This window comes from Hibiscus syriacus, unplaced genomic scaffold (genome assembly GCF_006381635.1).
Source record: "Hibiscus syriacus cultivar Baekdansim isolate YM2019G1 unplaced genomic scaffold, ASM638163v2 tig00110020_pilon, whole genome shotgun sequence".
NCBI classification, from domain to species: Eukaryota; Viridiplantae; Streptophyta; class Magnoliopsida; order Malvales; family Malvaceae; genus Hibiscus; species Hibiscus syriacus.
The window spans coordinates 1,819,498-1,842,407 of record NW_024062568.1 but is presented as its reverse complement, the minus strand read 5'-3'; the positions used below and the strand labels follow the sequence as shown (position 1 = coordinate 1,842,407).

Sequence of the window (22,910 nt, the reverse complement as noted above, 5' to 3'; positions counted from 1 at the left end):
ACACCAATTGTATATAGTTTAGGTAGATAACCCATTTCACTAAGTTTGAGAACTATTAATGCTAGAGATACAAACGATTAATGTTAAATGATTGAAAGTTATCTTTAAATATATATTATATTGTACTTATCTCAGGTTAATAAAAAAATAATTATCTTGAACATTAATTTTATTAAATATTTATATTTATTATAATGTCACGATGATAATATAATTTGATAATTTTAATAAATCATGATGTAATTTTTAAAGTTCAATCATCAAAAACTCAAAATGATCATTTGATCATAGTTTAATAACATCTAATATATTTTATCTAAAGTTTTTATTTCAATTCTAATATAATATAGATAATTTAATATATATTTATTTAAATTTAATTATATTAATAAGAATTACTAATATAAAATCACGTTTTCAATATAAAAAGAAAATGGACCCAAAAACAAAGTTAACAAAGCTTTCAATTAGTATTACAATCAAGCGACAACCACGATATAAAAAAAAAATAATTGTCCCTTGTTCCCATATGTAATAGGGTAAGGGGAGGTAAGATAGTAGGCTGCCCAACACTAGGTTGAGAGCAGCTTCGGGCATACGCGTTTTCTTTCAATCATGTCCAAACACAAGTTCAAGCCTCTTCCTCATTCTCCTTCTCTTTTATTTCATGTTATTTTAATGCAATAATATATAATAATAAATGTTTCAGATTTAGATATAAACAAAGTTTGAAGAGACTTTCCATTTCCACACTCTCTCCAGTAGTAAAACTTGGGAATTAGACGGCCAAGTTTACTTCTTCCGTTTCCAACCATTTCGCCAAACCCCAAGACCTGGTAAACCATAACCCATGTTGTTGTTGTTTTCCTTTTTACTCTTCAACTTTACTCTTCTGGGTTTCTTTCTCTTTTTGTTTCTGATCTTTCTTGGATTTTCAAGGTTTCAATTACTGAATTTGAGGTCCAAGACTTTATATGTATTTTTTTCTTTGCATGGTTGGTGATTACGATTGTGAGGACTTTTTTTTTTCTTGTTTCAGCAGCTCAGGTTCTTAAATCTTGCTTCTTCAATCGTTAGTTTCTTTTTTTAATGGATAGTTTTTGAAGTTTGGAGGTAAGTGATAATTCTTCTCTTTTGGTATCATATTTTAGTTCGTGTTTGTAAGCTACACTCTAGTTTGATTTTGATGTAAAGATTATAGGGAGTTTTGTTCTTGTTAGGAAGATCAGATCTTTTATATGTGATTGGCCCATCTTTTGTTTCTAGATATTGATGATAAACCTGGTGATTGTATTTTTGAAGTAGGAATTTCAAGTGTTGAGAGTAGATGGGGAATACTTGTGTAGGACCAAACATTTCCAAAAATGGATTTTTCCAATCGGTTTCCGCCGCAATGTGGCGGTCTCGATCACCGGATGACTCTGTTTCTCATTCTAATGGGGAAACCGGGAGTGAGATGGCAACTAGAGAGCCTGAATCGTCATTACCAGTCCTAAACAAACCTCCAGAGCAAGTGACAATGCCTAAACCGGAGACCAAACAAGAGGCTAAACCAGAAACTGAACCTGAAAAACCGTTAAAACCCAAGCTCCCTCATATGAAGAGGGTGCCCAGTGCAGGGCTCAAGGAATCAGTATTACAAACAAGGACTGGTATTTTCAAGGAACATTACAGCCTGGGGAGAAAACTAGGACAAGGGCAATTCGGGACGACTTTCCTTTCTGTGGAGAAGTCAACTGGAAAATAATATGCTTGCAAATTGATTGCAAAGAGGAAGTTGTTAACTGATGAGGATTTCGAGGATGTGAGAAGAGAAATCCAGATAATGCACCACTTGGCCGGGCATCCAAATGTTATATCTATAAAAGGAGCTTATGAGGATGCAGTGGCAGTTCATGTTGTAATGGAGTTGTGTGCTGGTGGAGAGCTTTTTGATAGAATTATTCAGCACGGACATTATACAGAAAGAAAGGCAGCTGCACTTATGAGGACTATAGTCGGGGTTGTGGAAGCCTGCCATTCTTTGGGGGTTATGCACAGAGACCTCAAACCTAAGAATTTCCTTTTTGTCAATCAGCAGGAGGAATCACTTCTCAAGGCTATTGATTTTGGATTATCGATATTCTTTAAGCCAGGTATAAGCTGTTTGATCTTATTCTCTTCCAATTACCCAAAAATAAGAAGAAAGAAAACAATTGGAGGATAAACTACTGAGTCAAGCATGTAATCGCTCAATTGGTATGCCCCTCGTAAATGATTTAGAGTAACGATCTTCATTTACCGATTAAAATGCATGGTTCAAAATTAAGAAATTCTTTGCTAGGGAGAGCTTATTCATGCAAGCAATTTCTGTCAGAAATGTGATATTGCATTACAATGCCTTGTAAAATTTACTAGCTCTATGATGATATTCTGCTACTAGCATTGACATGAAATTTACTAGCTTTCCATTGGTTTGCTTGCAAAATATTTATTTATAGAGCTTTTATTTTCAATTTGCATTGTCAATATAGCAAAAACACAAAAAAGTTTGACCCCACTTGTGATTTATCATCACCAATAGAGGAATTAAGTAACACTTTTAATTCTCTTGGTCACCATTTCTGTGCAGGTGCAAGATTCACAGATGTGGTCGGAAGCCCATACTACGTTGCCCCTGAAGTCTTACGAAAGCGTTATGGCCCAGAAGCAGATGTACGGAGTGCAGGAGTAATTCTTTATATTCTCTTAAGTGGAGTTCCTCCTTTTTGGGCAGGTAAGGAATCTTCTGATTCATAAGATTTTCTCCATTTTTAATTTAGCCAAGTGCAATTATTTTAGCTGCCCGTTTTTACATCATCATGATTATGATTCGATCTTCACGGTCATGATCTAGAAAACGAGCAAGGTATATTCAAAGAGGTCTTGAATGGTGACCTTGATTTTGATTCTGATCCTTGGCCTAGCATCTCTGAAAGCGCAAAAGATTTGGTGAGGAGAATGCTCATTCGAGACCCTAGGAGGTGGTTAACTGCACATGAAGTTTTGTGTAAGTCACATTCTTTTACTCCGGTCCAGCTTTTTTGTTACCATAGAACTCTTAGGATTAAGTCTCCATTTTGTTAGTGCTTTTGCCTTTTTCTGTTTGGTCCAAGAGGTAAAAGAAGCTGAATCATTTTTTCTGTTGCTACTATTGCTCAAAACCTATGCAGGCCACCCTTGGATACAGATTGACGGTGTTGGTCCTGACAAGCCTCTCGATTCTGCTGTTTTAAGTCGTATGAAGCAATTTTCTGCAATGAATAAGCTGAAGAAAATGGCCCTTAGAGTAAGTCTCTCAACATGCTAGGCTTAGACATTCGAGTGGATACTCAGTATGAAACCCATTCATCATAATGTTTATGTTTAAAACTTAATTCTTTAGAGTTTCTAGTTATTTTGAACTGTAATTTTCTTTATTTTCCCTTGCAGGTAATCGCAGAGAGCCTATCCGAAGAAGAAATAGCTGGCCTGAAGGAAATGTTCAAGATGATAGATGCCGACGGCAGTGGTCAGATCACCTTCGAAGAACTTAAAGCAGGATTGAAAAGAGTTGGAGCTAATCTTAAAGAGTCTGAAATTTATGATCTTTTGCAAGCAGTAAGTATAAGACCCAATTTATGATCTTTGTTCTGTACATAATACTAAATTAATTGGGAATAAGCAATGACAAGTTGTCTCTAATGCAAATGTCTTCAACCATACAGGCTGATGTTGATAATAGTGGCACGATCGACTACGGGGAATTCGTAGCTGCGACGCTGCACCTAAACAAAATCGAGAGAGAAGACCATCTGTTTGCCGCCTTTTCCTATTTTCACAAGGATGGCAGTGGAAACATCACTCCGGATGAGCTCCAACAAGCTTGCGAGGAGTTTGGCATCCTTGAAGAAATGATCAGAGAAGTTGATCAGGATAATGCAAGTGGCCTTGTTTTAACTTTTTTATTTTAATTCGAATATTTCATCTTATAGTTGACCAGAAGAACGAAAGGGAAGGATTGTAGGGTGCCATTTCCATTACCCTAAATGCATCCATTGGCAATAAACTTTAAAAAAAAAGGGAACTTTGTTGCCAATATGCCATTATTCACTAATCTTGCATTTTACGTTGTTTGTAAACAGGACGGACTCATCGATTACAATGAGTTTGTAGCGATGATGCAGGGCGGGAATATCGCCGGTGCCGGTAAGAAAGGCATACAAAATAACTTTAGCATCAAATTTAGAGAAGAATTAAAAGTTTAGGCAATTTTTTGAGGGAACTGAGATTTGTATAGTAAGGCTTTGCATGGAGCACTTGTCCATTTTCTTCCATCATGCTGAAAGGAATCTGTGCTTTCATGGACTATCAACAGTCGTTTCACTTTGTTTTTTTATTTTTATTTTTTTAAATATTATAAAGTTCAAGAGGACGAGTTTGAGTGCATTTAAATATATATTATTTTCTAATTTATGAGTGACATTTAATCTGCACATTATATTAAAAAAATATTATATCATGTCATCAGTGATTTGTTATCTAAAAGTAATTAGTGGTTAAATGAATATAAGCAAGGAATGAACTGCAACTTTTACAATAGAAAATTGGGTAAAGTAGACAAATGGTCTCACGATTATAGCTTGATATTTTGTTGAATTCTCGATTATTAAAAATTATAAAATAATCACTCAAGTATTCATATGTTCTAAACTCGTTTTTTTTTCACTAAAAAATTTATGGCAATCTAAGTTGGATGTTAAACATGTTGATTGAGAAATAAAAAATCTGATTTCATAATCTTAAACGACTATCATATCTTAGTTAACATGTTAATGTCCACTTTAGATGACTATTAATATTTTAATGAAAAAGAACGAGTTTGAATATAATGAATAATCGAATGACCGATTTATAACTTTTAATAGTCGAGGGACTTAACAAAATAATAACCTATAGTCAAGAGATTATTTTGTAATTTTTAATAATCGGGATTAAACAAAACAACATCTGAAACTATTTATGTACTTTACTTTAAAAAATTACGCAAAAAGGGATACAAATATTAAAATTATTAAAAAAACGAGTTTAGTAATTGGTTTTTAAATCAATTTATAAAATAGGAAATATAAAATCTTTAATCATATTTTTTGTTTTATTTGTATTTTACACTATAATAATGTTGGGTCAATCTTGATGTGAATAGGCAACATAAATTGAAAACCAGTGTAAATGGAGGAGAAACAAGTGTTGGTGTTGAAACAGCAAAAAAGTTTAAATGGGGTGAGAGAGGCTCGAACTCTCGACCTCAGGATTACTCAACATTAAGCTATGAGACCTACGCGCTAGCCAACTGCGCCACCACCCCTTTGCGGCTCTACAACTGTTACATATTTATTAACTTAAACAAATTTATTGTCATGATAATCAAGTTAAGGCCCAACTGCGCCACCACCCCCCTGATACTATTTTATAAATCTCATTAGCAGAGTTGAATGTATAAACTATCAGAGTCAAAAATCCCAATTAGTCCTAACGAAACTGGAAAAAAAATTTAGCACAGACGCATTGATATAGTGATACGGTCACTATGAATCCTCCAAGTATATATAAAACTTCCATAAGTTTTGATCATATCTGGTGTAGCATCAGCTACCAATGCAGGAGATAAACTAGCAGCAGGTTCATTACAAAGTTTAATTCCAACAAAAGTACCATATAAGTCTTTGTTCAAAACACCTAATACTATAACACTTTCTATATCTTTCCTTTTATAGAAGAAATGAAATCCTTCATTCTTCCCCATTCTGCCTCGACGCTTCTCTCTTCCTCCTCAGCTGCCTTGGCATTGCCCTCATATTCTGCCCATTCCTTTCCCAATGCTTCCAACTCCTTTTTCATTTCCTTGGAACCTTGGAATATCCCTTTTCGTTCAGCCAACAGGGCAGCAAGTTTTTGCTCTACCTGTTTCAACTCTGATTCCACCTCCTTATATCTGATTAGATTAAGATCCAAATTACGAGAAATTGTCAGCTTGATAGATTCCTTCTCTGTAAATCGGCTCTTGTCCTGCACTGCCTTCACTGCTCGGTCAACTTGATCTTTCAAGTTTTCCTCCATGGCCAACAACTCATTTTTCTGCTCAGCCGAAAGGGTGGTAGAGGAACAATCAAAACTAGCTAGGATCTTGAATGCCTGCTTGAGTGAAGAAAACTTCCCTGAATCGTAGAAATCAACTGGGGTCATACTCAAGGCTTCATCTAATTTAGCCAGTGCTTCCTTTGCTTCTTCTTTAGAAAAAACAGTGTCAGAGTTTGAAAGCTCAGACTCTAAGCTAGTGAAGAATGTCTTTATATCTTCCTCGGTGGGATCTTCAGGTTCAATGGCCTGAAATGGCGGAAAAGAAAACAATGAAAAATATACATGAATGGATTAATGTTTAACAACTAATTTACCCCACTTACAACAATCTGGCAAGAAGGCTGAGTTTGTGCAGGAGTTGTGATTTCTATTGGTTCGGTACTCACAGTTTTCTGGTCGTCTACGGCTGCCTTAACACAATCAGCTTCCTCGGTCTTATGTTTATCCGAATCAGTTTGGACCATCAATACATATGAAATATCAGTGGAAACATAGGCTTCAACTAAGCATGCATCGTCGACGAGATAACCTCTTTTAGGATCTTTTAATTCACTAAGTGGTAAGAAAGAAGTGAACCCCCAATCAGACTCCGTAGCTTTGAACTCATGCGTAGTGTCTGCCAAAAGCAAGAGCGTCTCTTACCACAAACCACTTGAGAAAACAAGCTAATGACAGATTCTAAGAAGAAAGAATAGCATTTATAACAAATTTGGCATCTGTCTTGGACTGTTTTAACCATGCCAAAGCTTCAAACAAGCTGAAACATTGTGTAACAAACGGGAGATAATACGAAATGGCCATTAGGAATTCGAGGTTATCATTTTATATTTTAACAGAAAAAGAGGAATCAAAGAGATTTTGATGAGGAAACCAAATTATAAGCAACTTTGTTTTCCTAAACCCTTCTTCTTTTTCCCATGCTATGACCATCTTTAAAATCAAATAAATATTACTCGTATTGGTAAACCTATTAAATAAATAAAACGAACAACGACAAAATGTGACTGCTGTAACAAAATACCTTTAGCAATGGAAGTTGTACGATCAATTTGGTCGATGACTGCAAATCTGAAACCGGCAAATCTACTCCATCCATAAGGTAAATTTTCTGAATCTGCAACATCTAGATAAATTGACAAATGATTCACGTTGTTCCCCTTGGGAAAGATAAGTATTCGCCTGCCAAATAAGTTATCAAATATAAGTAATGGAAAATAAAATGCAAATGAAAACATAAGCGACAAGAAGGAAAATCAAGGCTACCATTTGTTGCCATCAACAATAAAATTTTCAGAGTAGAGCTTTTTGTCTTTGATTCTGGAGAAATTCTCAATCCTCCAAGTGACCTTTGTTACTTGTCCATTAACATCCTCAGACTGAGACTTAGTAACATCCACTACTTTCAAAATTTCAACCTTCCATATAACCTTGGGAAGATTAGACCCGCACTTGTTATTCACTGCAATCAAATTTTCAAACATAAAAAAGAAGAAGAAGGTTTTAGACATTTACTTGGTATGATTAGAATTTTGGGAAAGCAAAACAAAATGGAAAGGAAGGATTATACAAGTAGAAGGCTATGCATGTTTGCTAATACCTTCCATTATCAGAGAATCTGGTGCTCTATCCGCAGAACGTGGAATGAAAGAAAATTTCAGTGTTTCCAAGCTTGCGTTCCGGATTTGATTACAAATATTCACAACTCAAAGTCTTTTCTTTTCCTGTAAAGTCTTTGTTTACTCTTAAACTGCTTAGCCTTTAAGCTACCTCTTTTTTTTTCTTCTTCTTTTCCTATAAAGTTTCTTTTCATGTTTAAATAGTTTAAATAAGTTTTTTTAAGGTTGATTTAGTCTAATAATAACGAGTTTTTTATTTAATCTATTAAGGTAAGTTAAAATTTATTTTGAAATTTATTGTATTTTTTACGGTATTATTAGAACTCATCATGTCGAAGTGATAATTTTTAAAAAATATTTTTATTTAAAAATATATTTTTAAAATTTTATGAGATAAAAATTGAGAATAAAAAATATTTTTTTATTAAAACTCATCACCTCTATGTAATGAATTTCATGTCACTGTAAAAAAATCATATATCTCAAAATAAATATTAATTTGTCTTAATGGACTAAATAAAAAACCCTAAAATTGAGCTAATTTTACCCTTTTTTTTAGACATACATATATTTTTATAAATATAAAATTTATTTAATATTTAATAATTTTATGTTTAATCTTTTATATATATATATATATATATATATATATATATATTCTTTTCTACATTTTTAAATATAAATAATTTTTTTCATAACATAAATTTAACGTATATTCTAAATGAGCAAAGATCTTTTTTGTCTAATTATCTTTTAATTCTAATATTTTATCTAAATGTTTTAAAATATCTAAGTAGATTTTAAACTATTTATTAGTATACGATGATTATAATGTAATATATGTTTAGAATTTCTTTTTTTTATTAATGAGACAAACAACTATTATTTAGTATAAACAATATTATTTATAGATTCTAAATTAATTTTGGTACTTGATAGGGCGTATAAAACTATTTCATATGAAAATAATGTTATTTGAATAAATTACTTATTTAATATTTTATTTTATTTTGTATTTTTTATTATTCAATTATTTTTTTTGATAAATTCATATTTAATGTTATATTTTATTTTATTTTAGATGGTTACCATTAAAAACTAAATAATAATATTATTGTATAATAACATTTTTGGGTAAAGTACCAAGTGATCATTTGACTATAGGACGTTGTTTTATTGAGTCCTATGATATAAAAAGTTACAAAATTATCATTGGACTATTCATATGTTCTAAATTCATCATTTTCCGTAAAAAGTTTGACAGTTGTCTGAGCTGGATATTAATATGATGACTGAGATATGATAAAATCATATTTTAATGTTGTCTTCTAGCACCACTGTAGCTTCAAAGAATTGGCTTGACAGTATGATGTTTCAGGCATTGACTCGACGACTAATCTAAATAGATATTTGATCTACAAAATACAACTGAAATTATTCTGAGGTCATATTTTTATCATATCCAATGAGTAGATTAACGTCCAGCTCAGACGATCATCAATTTTTTAACGAAAAAGGACGAGTTTGGAGCATATGAATAGTCTGATGAGTATTTTGCAACTTTTAATGGTTGGATGACTCAACAAAACATCGTCTTATAGTTATGAGATCATTTTATAACTTTCAATAATCGAAACATTCAACAAAATAACGTCTTATGGTCATAGGTCATTTATGTATTTTACTCCCAACATTTTTAAGTTTCATAGAGTTGAATTCTTTTTCTCAACCGACGATCAATATGAATTCGGAACTTCTTCGTGGCTTCGTTTCATGCCTCGTTCCATTTTATATATGTACTTGGAAAGGTCAAACATTCACCACTAAGTCAACTCTCAAGGGGAATGCACAAAATAAATACTCAGCCAAGGACTATGAATGAGAGATAGGATAGATCCTGAGTTATTTAAGTTTAATTAGGTTAATGTTGGACTTGAATAGATTTGACTTAAGCTCGACTCGAGTTTTAACGAGTCAAAATGAACTATTTAATATTCAACTCAAAAAGCTCGTGAATAACTAAAAAATAATATATTAAATTTTACTTTTTAAAATTAAATTAGTGATAATATTAACATTTATATGTTAATTTTTTTTTAAAAAATACAATATAAGATTTTCATGTACTTAATGTTCATGTTCAAGTTCGAGCTTCAATGTAATTAAGTTTAAGATTTTTTTTTTTGAGTTCAAGCTTTAATTTAAGCTTTTCAAGTCGAATTCAACAATACTCAAACTTGACTTAGCTCGTTTATAGCCCTAGCACAGTCCCGAAAGCATATAAAATATTGTAGTAGGAACCATTAACACAAGAGAAGATACTGTAACAGTAAAGGACGCAGAACAAGGAATGTAAAGAACCATAATCAATTGTTTGCTCTATAGAAATGTGATTGCTGCAACAAAATTTTAGAGCGTTCACTTTGAAGGGTTTAGAAACTGGGAAAGAAAAGGAAAAGATTATGTAAGTAGAAGCTATACATATTTACGTATACCAACGGCAGATCATGTAGGCTAGCGGAGGAAAATTCAGGGTTTCCAAGAATTTGATTAAAAATATCTACAATTCAAGTTTCTCTTTTCTCATATAGTCTTCTTTGACTCTTTTACTACATAGACTTAAAATTTCTATTTTAACAGTAAATCTTTTAATTCTATGAATCAGATTATTTAAAAATTATCAATCTAATATGACAATTAAAAAAATTAATATAATCACGTTAAATACTTGATAAATACTTAGATATTTGCGGCCTTACCTTAGTTTGTCCTCCATTCTTCTTAAATGAATGGACATTTAAGAAGGGAAAAGAGAGAACATGAACTTCATGTAGGGTTTAACACCACCACACAGCTCAAGATATACAAAGGTATGCATATGTAGTATTTTGTGGATATAGGGAGAATTTCGCAAATTAAACAATAGTTTCATACACCGATTCTCCAGTAGCATCAGCTAACAAAAATGGGGATAAACCAGCAGCAGCAGCAGGTTCATTACAAAGTTTAATTCCACCAAAAGGACCATAAAAGTCTTTTCTCAAAACACCATATACTACAACAGTTTTTATATTTTTTCCTTTTATAGAAGAGATGAAATCTTTCATTCTTCCCCATTCTATCTCAGCGGTTCTCTCTTCCTCCTCAGCAGCCTTGGCATTACCCTCATACTCCTTTCCCAATGCTTCCAACTCCTTTTTCATTTCCTTGGAACTTCTGAATATCCCCTTTCGTCCAGCCAATAGGGCCGCAAGTTCTGCTCTATTGTAAGGGTGGTAGAGGAACAATCAAAACTAGCTAGGATCTTGAATGCCTGTTTAAGTGAAGAAAACTTCCCTGAATCATGGAAACTAGCTGGGGTCATATTCAAGGCTTCATCTAGTTTAGCCAGTGCTTCCTTTGCTTCTTTAGAAAAAAACAATGTCAGAGCTTGAAAGCTCAGTCTCTAAGCTAGTAAAGAATGTCTTTATATCTTCCTCGGTAGGATCTTCAGATTCATTGGCCTGAAATGGCGAAAAAGAAAGCAATGAGAGAGATAATTGAATGAATTAATATTAACAACTAATTTACCTGACTTACAACAATCTGGCAAGAAGGCTATGTCGGTGGAGGAGTTGTGGTTTCTACTGGTTCGGTTTTTGAAGTTTTCTGGTTGTCTATGGCTTCTTTGCAAGATCAGCTTCCTTGATCTTATGTTTAGCCAAAACAGGTTTGAGCATGAATTCATGTGAAATGAGACCTTGAGTCCTATCAGTGAAAATGTAAGCTTAAACTATGCATGCATCATTGACGAGATACCCTCTTTTTGGGTCGTATAAATGAACAAAGAAAAAAATGAAGCTGCGACCACTCGCATTTCTTTTTAACCAATGCTTAGTGACTGCCAAAAGAAAGATCGTCCATCATCACCTAACAGCTGAGTAAACAAGCTAATTACAGATTCTAAGAAGAAAGTATGGCATTGAATTTGATAGCAAATTTGGCATCTTTCTACTGGGTTTGCTGTAACAAAATACCTTTGGTAGTGGAATTTTGGCGATCAATTTGGTCAATGACTGCAAATCCGTATTGGCCAAATCTACTCCATCCTAAAGGCAAAGTTTCTGAATCTGGAACATATAGGTTAATTGACAGATAATTCACGTTATTCCACTTGGGGTAGATAAGTATTTGCCTGCCAAATAAGTTTGCAAATCTTAGTCATGGGAGATGAAATGTAAATTAAAACATAGGCCACAAGATGAAGGAAAATCAAAGCTACCATTTGTTGCCATCGACAGTAAAATGTTCAGAGTAGAGCAATTGCTCTTTGTCTTTGATTCTGGAGAAATTCTCAATCCTCCAAGTCACTTTTGCTATTTGTCCATTAACATCCTAAGACTGAGACTTACTGTCATCCACTGCTTTCAAAATTTCAACCCTCCATATATCCTTGGGAAGATTAGACCCATACTTTCTATTCACTGCACTCAAATTTTCAAACATAATAAGAGAAGGTTTTATACATTTCCTTGGAATGATTAGAATTTGGGAGAGCAAAACAAAACGTGAGGGAAAGATAATATACGTAGAATGGTATAATACATGTTTGCTAATACCTTCCATTATCAGAGAACGTGGTGCTCAATCTGCAGAACGTGGAGTGGAAGAAAATTCAGGGTTTCCAAGCATGCATTCTACAAATATTCACAACACAATTGTCCTCTCTTTTCTTATAGACGTCTTTGATGACCCTTAAACTACTTGGCCTTTATGCTACCTCTTTTCTCGAACTTGTAAGCTGGGTTTTATTATTCATAAACGAGGAGAGAAAAACAATTAAAACTTGGCGCTCTGACCAACAAAACGATACTGCACAACTAAACTGACTAAAAGCAAATAAAGAAAAACCCTCTCACTCTTCGTCTTTTCGACTTCAGAGATAAAAGAAATATTGTATGCACAAGTTATGAGACCTACAAGCATGGGACTTATATATCCTCCATTCAATTCAAATGATGTTTTCCTGAGAGAACATAAGAAATTAATCTATTTATTATGTAAACATCTAGTTAAAACATACTCTTCCAAATTTTGATAGGAACTTTTGCATTAAAAATGAAAAGTTCTAGCAAATTTTTAAAATATAAAAAATATTAGTTCAGCTTAAACCCAAAATGCAGGTGCAAAGAAAGGAACATCCACATCCAATGCAGACTGTTAATGTAATTGATTTTGGCATTTTGCTTTAACCAAATCAGACTTTGTTTGCCCTTTGCACCACTAGTTTCAAACTCATTAAACTCAACTTATCTGCATGCTTCATTTTGGATTTAAGCTGAACTAATATTTTTCATATTGAATTGATGAACAACTGGGCAATGAAGTAGTGGGGCTTAAGATCATCCACATCCAATGCAGCAAAAACGAGTGGATGTCTATTCAGAAAGGCATGTTCGACTCGACAAAGGAGGAAGCCCGGATTCAGACACTCAAATTCCGAGAGCAGCCCTAAAAGTCTCCATCTGCTTCTCCTTCCTCGCAGCAACTGGTGGGCATAGCCATAACTTCTCTTTCTTCCTCTTGCTACGCATGGATACAGTGATATGATCTCCATGAATCCTCTCCAACTACATAAAAAACTTTAAAAGTTTTGATCATATCCGAATTCGACCCTCACACCCAAAACCGAGAAAATGATAATTAACAATGATAAAACTACGTACTTTTACTTGTGGTCAATGTTATAGAAACCCACAGCTACATCAAAATGTGGATTTCATACTAGGCCAACAATATAGCTATCAAACTAAGAATTCACCTAGCTCTTTGACTTAAACATGGTATGACAGAGAGCCGATAGCAAGCACTGAAAAGAATGGTTGAAGAAAGTAGCACCACATCAACTCGATGCTGTGCTATGGCATTCGAAACCAGAACAAGCAGAAAAAAACGAGTCTATAAAGGTGCGGAACGAAGGCGACTCCTCTCGTAAAGGCCGGTTATTTTGGTCGGCAACACCCCACATTATGGCCTGGCTAGGTGGTGTCCTCATGAGCCGACGCAGTCGTTCGGATAGCATGGAACACCCCCTGTAGGCCTATACTTCACCTCCTCCCCTCCATCTCGATAACAGGCTTCGACGATTCCACCGAGAGAACCGGAAATGGGTTTCATGTACGGCGTCAACTCCATCTGGCGATCCGGGTTGGATTGGAACTCTTTCATGGCGACGCTGGACGGGGAATCAGTTTGAACTCGACTTCCTCTGCTCTGTGGGGGAAATCAGATTGTTTTGACAAGTTAAAGCAAGTGTTAGGAATGCTACAAAATCAGTGACGTGTCAAAATCAGACATTACAACAAATGACTCGTCACTGGAGATTGCGTGAGGGACCTACACTTTTAAGATATTTTGTGTTGTCCCCCAACCCGACTGGTTCCTATCCGACCCAATCGGGTCGGTTTATTTTTAAAAAATCGGATTTGAGTTGGGGTCGTTTATGGTAAAAAATATTTAATTCAAAAAAATATATTTTATATTATATATTTAGGAATAATTAAATAGTATCCCTCTATATATTATTTTTCAATTAAGACATTATTTTTATTGAATAAAAATATTTTTTTACTATTTCGGGTCGGGTCAAACTTTTAAGTTATATATCAGATCGGGTGAAAACTTATTTTGATCGGATTAGGTCGGGTCTCGGGTGGAGGACTCCTTATTCTCGGGTCGAATTGTGTAATTATAAACTTTTCATTCTTTTTAAATTATAAACTAAATTATTATTTTAGGTAAAGTACATAAATGACACTATTATTTTATTGAGTTTTATGATAATTAAAGTTACAAAATGATCTTTTGATATAAGAGGTTACTTTATTAAGTCCTCAAGCTATTAAAAGTTACAAAATGATCATTCAATTATTTATATATTTCAAATTCATCTTGTTTGGTTAAAAAATTGACTATCATATGAGTTGGATGTTACCTGCTAACTAAGATACGATAAAATTATATTTTAATGATGTTTATTGACACTGTCATTACTTTCAAGCATTGACTCAACGATATAATATTTTAAACACTAGCTCGACGACATAATATAAACGAAGTTTCGATCCACAAAATAAAACTTATATGATTATAAAACATATTTTTCATATCAAAATTAATAGATTAACGTCTAACTCATACAATCACCAATTATTTAACGAAAAATAATAGATTTAGAACATATGAATGGTTGAATGATCATTTTGTAACTTGTAATAATTAATGGACTCATGACTCATCAAAGAAGCACCATATCGTTTTATTAAGATTTGGTTCTTGAGACATTAGGTGCAGTGAGTTGGATGACATGACACGTTAGTAAAAAGATTTAATTTTTATTTTAACCCTTAAACTTTAAATAAATTACTATTTATAGGTCATTTTGTAAATCCAAAATAGTTTAGCGATAAAATAACAATTTACCCCTTTTTTCCATATGCTTTTCTTCTCAACCCCCCCCCCCCCCTTTTCTCCGCCGCACGCTGCAATGATTGAACGTAGTTTATAATTTCATCCAGCATTAAGGCTTTTCCAATCACCTACAAGTTGGAAAGTCCAACACCATCATGTTTTAGAATTACAGCCATAATTTTACCATTTTGTTTTGTTTTGTTTTTTCCTAAGACAAATTCCAGACCTTGTTGCAACCAGGAACAAGATTCTGCAGAAGCTTCATTCTCTCACTGATTTTCTCTCTACGGACCTATGAAATGATAGATAATATAAGAGTCAATGTAAACTGCTTTGGATGCTTTGAATTAAGAGAGAGAAAAGAAAACTGGGTTTTGTGATTCTCACTCTTTCAGCTAAGCTATGGCTATCGGTGGCTTGTCCCCTTCTTGCTCTAACGTGAATGTAGTCTTTGGGAAGCTCAGGTGGCTTTGTGTCATTGGCTTCAGTTGACTTACATTGCTTCTCGTTTGATTCTTCATTTTGTTCAGTCGCCTGGAAATTGATGAATTAGATTATTACTGGGTGTTTTAAAACAAAATTTCAATGTCATGTATACTGGGATTGTTTGAGACTGTTACCTTTGCGGCATTTGTTGATGGGGATGTTGATTGTTGAATTCTCGTTTGTTTCTGCTTTGGGAACTGCTTTTCTTTTCCTTTAATTCACTCCTTTCGAACCTTTCAAACCAGGATCGCCATTGGTGATGGAGGATTTTTTGAGTTCCGAGGAAAAACTGGTTTTCCATTCGATTAAAAAAGTTGGTTCAATGTGAAAATCCAGATCAAGTAGTTAAATTGTTTGATATTTAAGTTTGTGTTTTATATTTCCAGGGAATGATTTTTTTTTATACAAGAACAGGTGATTCGAAGAAAAGAAGAAATGTTTGGAGAAGAAAATGCTAAAGTCAAAATGAGAGATAAAAAGCTGTTTTGAGATGAGCAGGGGAAGCGTCGGAGAAGATGGGGCTGGGGAAGAAAACATATGGAAAGAAAGGTGTAATTTGATATTTTATCCCTAAACTATTATAGATTTACAAAAAGGCCCATGATTAGTAATTTATCTAAAATTTAAGGGTTAAAGTAAAAAAAATTTACTAACGTGTCACATCATCCAACTCACGGTAACTAACGTCTCAGTGATTAAATCTTAATAAAACAATAACGTAAGTGACCAAACTTATTTTTTTTAATCTAGTGATCATAAGTTTATAAAATTCAAACAAAAGTGACTAAATCAACAGTTTACCCTTTTTAAATTGTAGAAACATTTTAATGAATTGCATTCATTATTATAATATCTAATAAACGGCTACAAATAAATTTTACTCGATCTTTTACTTTGAAAAATTATTATTTAAAGGGTTAATTGTTAATAATTTAATTGGAAAATAATCAAAATCATAATTTTATAAATAATAATTAATATCAATGGGGTAAATTATATATTTAGTACTTAAACTTTTACCTTTATTCTATTTTGGTACTCAAACATTTTTTTTTCAAAATCATATCTAACTAGATTTTAATTTGATACTCCGTTGTTAATAATTAATAAAACTGTTGACGTGATATTTTTTATTTTTTTAATTATAACATAACATTATTTTATAATAACACGTCAAAATCATCATTAAATTTTTAAAATATTGAATGCAGATTAAATATCAATAATTATAATAAATAAATATTAAAAAACCGGAAGAGAGAGTCTTCACAAAAAGAAAATATTACTTACAATTTCATTTTTCTTAAATGGTGAAGTCAAAAGGAATACATTTATACGTAATATATATTTTATCAAGTAGGATACCCTACATGGTGGCCTTCTTCACAAAATTAAATCCCTCTCTTCCCATACCCTCCTCACCAAGCAACAGCAGCCAGCACCACCACGAAGGTCGTCGCCACAGCCGCCGTTACAACCACCGTATTATTACACATAAATTTGACAGAATACAAAAATCTTGTAGACTTGAGGATATCAGCAACCAACCAGGGTGATCTTTTTGCTGCCTTTTGAACCATAGAATATAGAACCCCCCAAAACAAAACAATATATTAATTATATAATGTGACAATTCATGCACTTTTTATCAGGGTGTGCACGTATCTGGATTGAGCTGTGAGAATTTGTCATCATAAAAGAAAAAAGAAAATTTTTTATTGCAGAATACAGTGAACAATGGCACAAATTCATATGCAGATGAACAGATGATAAGTACATGAGATTGACTTGTAAACTAATGCAATCTGAAGCAGATACCGATATTCGAATTCAGACAAATCTGGCATTCGATGCGGATATGGTTGCGTTTATACTATGTAAGAATGAGGAATTTACCTTTTCTTTGTTTGAAGTTCTATTTATGATGCAGGGAAGTGATGGTTGTTGTGTTCACAGTCGGCAAGTGGTGAAAGGGGAGTCTTGTCCGATCGCCTCGAGCATTCGGCACGCGACTTCGAGCAACTTCCCTGCCAAAACATTTAGGAAATAAAAAATATTAGGCCCCAACCACATTTTTCCATATTAAATAAGGAAGATCAAACTGAAAGCTACGTATTAACTTCATGAAAACAACTTCCCATCTTATTGAAGTTAGAAGCAGTGATTGACTTAACATCAAACTCTTCATTTTTCTTAAAGTATACGAGCATACGAGTTCAACACAACGTGTACAATGAACATATATCCATATCCGACACAAACCCCAAATCCGAGTAACATAGAACTTAACTAACACACCATTTGGTAAGGATGAAAAAGTGATGAATCTAATGGTTGAGGTACAAAATAGCTCAGTATTTTAATGAATCTCAACCATTAGATTAATGGAATGACAGCTAATGGCGAGTAAAATGTTAGAATGATAATTCTATAGCAAGAAAACAAACATGAGAGTAAAGAAATGCTTGGTGAAACAATGGGCGGTCAAGATTCCTCCAAAGTCAAAACAAAATTATATTGTTGTTATGCTGCAACTTTCATTCCAACTAATTCCAAAACACCAACTGCAAAGATATATATATATATATATATATATATATATATATATATATATATATATATATATATTCCCTTACCGACACTTAATTTTCAAATAAAAATTCAGCATGTTTTAACTTGGCATCACTTGACTCATCAAAACTCTTAAAGACAACTACAAATTCTCATAATTGCTTAAAACTTAAAGCCCCTTAAATCAAACGCTATTACATGCTTAAACACTCGAATCCATGCCCTATTAGATGATACAACAACAACGATACCAACTGAATTAAGAATTAATCGACAATTCCTTAGATTTTTTCTGATTTAATAAAACTCGTATTGTTTCTTTTAATTAAATAATCATAGAGAAGAGGCCTCCACCTATGTCCTACTTCTAAAATGTAACCAGAAAGGGTAGTTGATTTTCAATTTCAAGTGGATAAATATTAGCAATGATCTTACATTTCATCTCGGACTTTCATTTTATTTGAAGAATCTAATATTCGTGTCAAACACATATTCGTGTATCGTTACGACCCTTTAAATACTAATGTCAAATATGTATTTATACCTAAACCACTATCATATAACCAGTTAATGAAAACAAGGTTAGGGAGAAAGGTGGTGAAGAGTCAAGTCATTCAAATATATAAAATGGAAATTGCAATAAAGAATGAAATGTGTAAACCATAAATTTCCCTTCCACCAACCAGGTTGGTGTAAAGCTAGAAAACAATATCAAGTCATAGTCATATGAAATTACAAGAGAATATGAAGCTAAATTATTTCACAGAAAGCAACAGTTCATCTTTCAAACATAAAATTAATCCACTAAATACATGAGCATGTTCTTGATTAAGTTAAAAGAATTAATCAATGATAATTTAGCAGTCAATTTAATGTAAAATGATGATGATGGTAATGAAATTTACCTCTTCTGGGTTTGACGGTGGCTATTTTGATGGTTTTCTTTTCTTCCTTAGCTTTGTCCTCCGGCGGGAGAAGAACGCCGTCGATACCCTGAACGGAGATCCTTCCGTCGGTGTAAATGTCGGGGTCGAACAAATACGCAGATCCATCGGTATGGCCGAATCTAACAGACCCATCAGCTTCCTGAGCCAATACTTTATGGGGCAATCTCAATGTATCGTATGAAACTTTCCCGAATCTCCTCACAGCGTTGTACATACTTTCCTCGGTCTGGTACTCTGGGATTATGTGGTAATATATGATTTGTTCCGGCGCGCCGGGTTCACTCAGCTGGTCCGTCGTCAGCTTCGCCATTGCCTCGTCGTTGGGTGCTAAAACCGTTAAAACGTAGCCCTCGGAAACCAGGCGACCCATTTCGGTGGCTAATGATGTTAAGTTCACTAAAATGTCCGCCATTTCGTTGTACCCGCCGTATTGTAGCAGAGTCTGTATGAAATCTTTGACTTGCCTCATCCCATTGAAATGGTGGTGGGGTCCGCCGGGTCCCGGAGCCGGTGCCGGGGCTAGCGATGGGCCCGGAGCCATGGCGTCATAGATTGGGAGGACGGGCGGAGAGCCGGCCTTGACTGGAGGGGCCGGTTTTTTCAAGCGGTGGGTTCTGGGGTCGACTTCCGGAGCTCCTTCCGGTTTCACGGCGGAGATCGAGCGGAGGCTTCTACGGTTGTTGAAATCTTGTTGTACGGATCGGGGGATCAAGAGCTGTTCGATGCCGTGGATGACACCGTCGGAACGGTTGACGGCGTTGGGGGCAATGACTCTAGCCGTACCGATGAATCTAACACCGAAGGAATCATCGCCGGTGAGTTCAACTCGGTCGTGCGATAGCGTACAGTGGTGGGTTAAATCCGAATGGGGATTGATCCTGGCGGGCACAATGTGATAAAGCAAGAGAGTTTGGAGGGACTTGAGATTACCGGGTTCGAGCAAGAAGCGCTTGAACTCCGGGTCGAGATCCCGCTCGAGAGCTTCATTCTTAGGAGCAAAAATGGTGATATTGTGTTTACCAACAGCTTCTTCGAGGGTCTGCAACAGCAAAGCTTTCTCCACCAACTCGGCAAGCTCAGTGTAATGCGAGTCCAACAAAGCCACCAGGACTGAGTTGGAATTGATCTGACCCGTGTGAGTCGTGGCCGATGAGTTCTCTTGTAATGCCAGGGAGAATGTTGAAGATGAGATTTGAAGATGAAGAAGAAGAAGAAGAGACGAAGAACTTGGCAGCCATTATCGATGACTGAAAAATATGTAATACGTAATTGTGGAAGATGGGATACTATAAAACCAGAAACAGACGAGTACTGTTCCCTCTCTGAGAATATTTTAATTGTAATAAAATGGGTGTAGAATATAGTTTTAATTTCCCATTTCGTCATTCATATTTATTATAATCATTTACTAATCTATTACATTTATATAAAATAAATTGTTTATTTAATCTAATAATTTTATTTAAATTTACATTATTATTGTTATAATTTCTTAAAAATTGTATTTTAGAATGTTTAAATATATAATAATATTTAATTTAAAATTTTATTCAAATTATATTTTTAATAACCTGAATTCAATTTAGAAAATTATTGCAAGAAATCAAATCAGTAGAAAACTCTTGGGTCCTAATGGATTAGAATTAGAAATGGTTACGGGTCGAATTTTTATTAACGGAACTCTGATTTGAATAATATATTCTATCATCTTATATTCAATTTGAGTTGAGGTTAAGAAAATTCTATAAATTATTATTTCTGACATAATACAAATATTTTTTTGGTTTTATTTGACAAAATAGAGAGATAATTTAAAATATATAAAAATATGTGTATCGTACTAATTATCTCTACATATATAGAGATGAATTATAATATAATCTCATATTAGGCCAAATAAAAAAATTCACCCTAAAATTAAATCTAACCCGACTTTATCTTTCATAAAACTTGACTCAAATCTGAATTTCAAGAAGAAGAAAAACCCGACCCTTCTTGACCCAACCAAGGTTTAGAAAGGCTCCACCCGACCCAAAATTTGATTCAATTTTATGGTAAAAACTCACACCCGAATTGAAACAAATATATATTTCTCATTTTCATTCTACAAAAATAAGGACCTAATTGAAATATATATAAATATGTGTATTATTGTAATTACTTCTAAATATATACGATTAATTATACTATCATCACAGGTCGAGTTGAATTAAGAACTTTTCTCCTTAAACTCAAACCCGACTTTATCTTTAAAAATACTTGATATGACCTCAAATTTTTTAAAGATAAAATTACGATCTTATAAGTTCAAATCAGAACCTATAGAATCCAAATTCTATAAATATCTTTAATCAATATCCGTTAAGATGAGATAATTTAATAATTCTAATTTAAATTACTTGTGAGTAAAAACAAACTCAAATTAATTATTTCATAATGCTATAGATTATAATGATCACACAATGGAAATGTTAGTTTTTTAAATAATTAATTAAGTATTGTTCTATTTTTATTTAAAAATAAATTATTTTCTTAAAAAAATAAGCATCCATTCACTTCAATGAGTATGCAAATTCTAGACGTAAGCAATACAATAGGGCGAAAGTGAACAGCAATTGTTTATCAAAGGAAAGTGGACTGAAAAGGGGAAAAGTTGGAGGGTGGAGGTTAAAATAGCGTCGGTTACGGGTAAACATGACGTGGGGAGAAGTATGCATCATTGGCTTTCAAAGGTTGCCGGTTCCTTAAGGCTTTGCCTAATGCAAACATGTAACCAAACAACAAGGACCAAATTGCATAACACATCAAACATATGGGTACACAAGCACATCATACAAAATACAAGCACCAATTACCATTTTATATATTTTATGGGATGTGTATAGATACTAGTCACTAGAATATTGATACTCTTTAACTGATACCGATATCAATCAAATGTATCAAAATCATTTTTAAAGTTTGATGTTAGATTATTTTTTGAATAATCAAGGGTGATCAATCGGTCGTTGAAATTATGAACAAATAATACTTTCTAATCGTCATTGATTATTAAAAAAAACAAAAGAAAGAATGTTCTCCTCAAGTCATGCTACCGTTAAAACCGATATTATCTGATATCTTTTATGACCACTCTAGACATTAACAAAATTATTTCATCTTCCCTTACAATTCTATTAGATTATTTTTTTTTTTTAAAATCTCTTTAAAACTTAAAATGCTTCAATCTAAAATTTGGAAGAAAACGAATAAAATCCACTATCTTCATCGTCTAATCATATTAGAATCAAAATATATCGTACATCTTTTCCGTATCCATCTTTCCCACGATGGGGTTTGAAAGAAATGCTCCAACATTAAAGAATACAAAAGAACTTGAAAAACTAAGTTGAAACTTTTCGAGAAAAATTTCAATGATCTTTTCAGAAAATTAGAAGGAAATTTTTGGAGTTTTCCATATAAAATAAGATGTCATGATATAACAATGTTAAAAAAATTAACGATGGAGTGATTAAAAATTTTATTTTGAAAGTTAAATTATGAAATTGACAATTTTTTGAATTTGAGTAGTCAAAACAGAAATATGAACAAAATTGAATGACTAAAAATAGTTTACCACCTTCTTATCACTTTAGGCCTTCGCATTCAAGTTGGCCAAAATCATATGTTTTGTTTACAAATACAACAATCATTAAACTTCAAA

The 22,910-nt window shown here is 33.4% G+C and overlaps 2 protein-coding genes, 1 long non-coding RNA gene, 1 other non-coding gene and 1 pseudogene across 7 annotated transcripts; 1 reads left to right on the top strand and 4 right to left on the bottom strand.

The window, feature by feature from the left end:
• The first annotated feature begins 824 nt into the window (after window positions 1–824).
• On the top strand, window positions 825–4,271 carry LOC120213194 (annotated as a pseudogene).
• LOC120213195 (MATH domain and coiled-coil domain-containing protein At3g58270-like) lies at window positions 2,774–12,397 on the bottom strand. Of its 4 annotated transcripts, none has more exons than XM_039211332.1 (6): window positions 7,736–7,895; window positions 7,402–7,597; window positions 7,154–7,317; window positions 6,462–6,751; window positions 5,744–6,384; window positions 2,774–2,784 (listed from the first exon to the last, which is right to left on the bottom strand). In XM_039211332.1, the coding sequence occupies exons 1-5, from the start codon at window positions 7,740–7,742 to the stop codon at window positions 5,755–5,757; spliced, it is 1,287 nt and encodes a 428-aa protein (XP_039067263.1). In that variant the 5' UTR covers window positions 7,743–7,895; the 3' UTR covers window positions 2,774–2,784; window positions 5,744–5,754. The 4 variants fall into 4 exon arrangements, with proteins under 4 accessions (XP_039067263.1, XP_039067265.1, XP_039067262.1 ...); XM_039211334.1 differs by lacking the exons at window positions 2,774–2,784; window positions 7,736–7,895 and adding exons at window positions 12,153–12,217; window positions 12,353–12,397 and having other exon boundaries at window positions 5,636–6,384; window positions 7,402–7,508; XM_039211331.1 differs by lacking the exon at window positions 2,774–2,784 and having other exon boundaries at window positions 5,636–6,384.
• On the bottom strand, window positions 5,277–5,365 carry TRNAM-CAU. Its single transcript is given in 2 exon segments — window positions 5,277–5,312; window positions 5,328–5,365. It is a non-coding gene; the product is annotated as a tRNA-Met (tRNA).
• On the bottom strand, window positions 11,009–12,140 carry LOC120213198. Its single transcript, XR_005524776.1, has 3 exons — window positions 11,771–12,140; window positions 11,334–11,501; window positions 11,009–11,257 (listed from the first exon to the last, which is right to left on the bottom strand). It is a non-coding gene; the product is annotated as an uncharacterized LOC120213198 (long non-coding RNA).
• A 5,122-nt stretch (window positions 12,398–17,519) lies between the features above and the next one.
• LOC120213402 (fasciclin-like arabinogalactan protein 15) lies at window positions 17,520–20,444 on the bottom strand (the record flags this gene model as incomplete). The annotated part of the gene is made up of 2 exons (XM_039211561.1): window positions 17,520–17,716; window positions 19,166–20,444. Coding segments are annotated over 2 exons (1,356 nt in total), but the record flags the coding sequence as incomplete, so codon positions are not given.
• Window positions 20,445–22,910: the final 2,466 nt, after the last annotated feature.

Coding starts and splice junctions, on each gene's coding strand:
- LOC120213195 (XM_039211332.1), bottom strand. Junction 7,318..7,401: donor ATTGTTGATGGCAACAAATG/GTAGCCTTGATT, acceptor CTTATTTGGCAG/GCGAATACTTATCTTTCCCA. Junction 6,385..6,461: donor AGCCTTCTTGCCAGATTGTT/GTAAGTGGGGTA, acceptor CCGCCATTTCAG/GCCATTGAACCTGAAGATCC.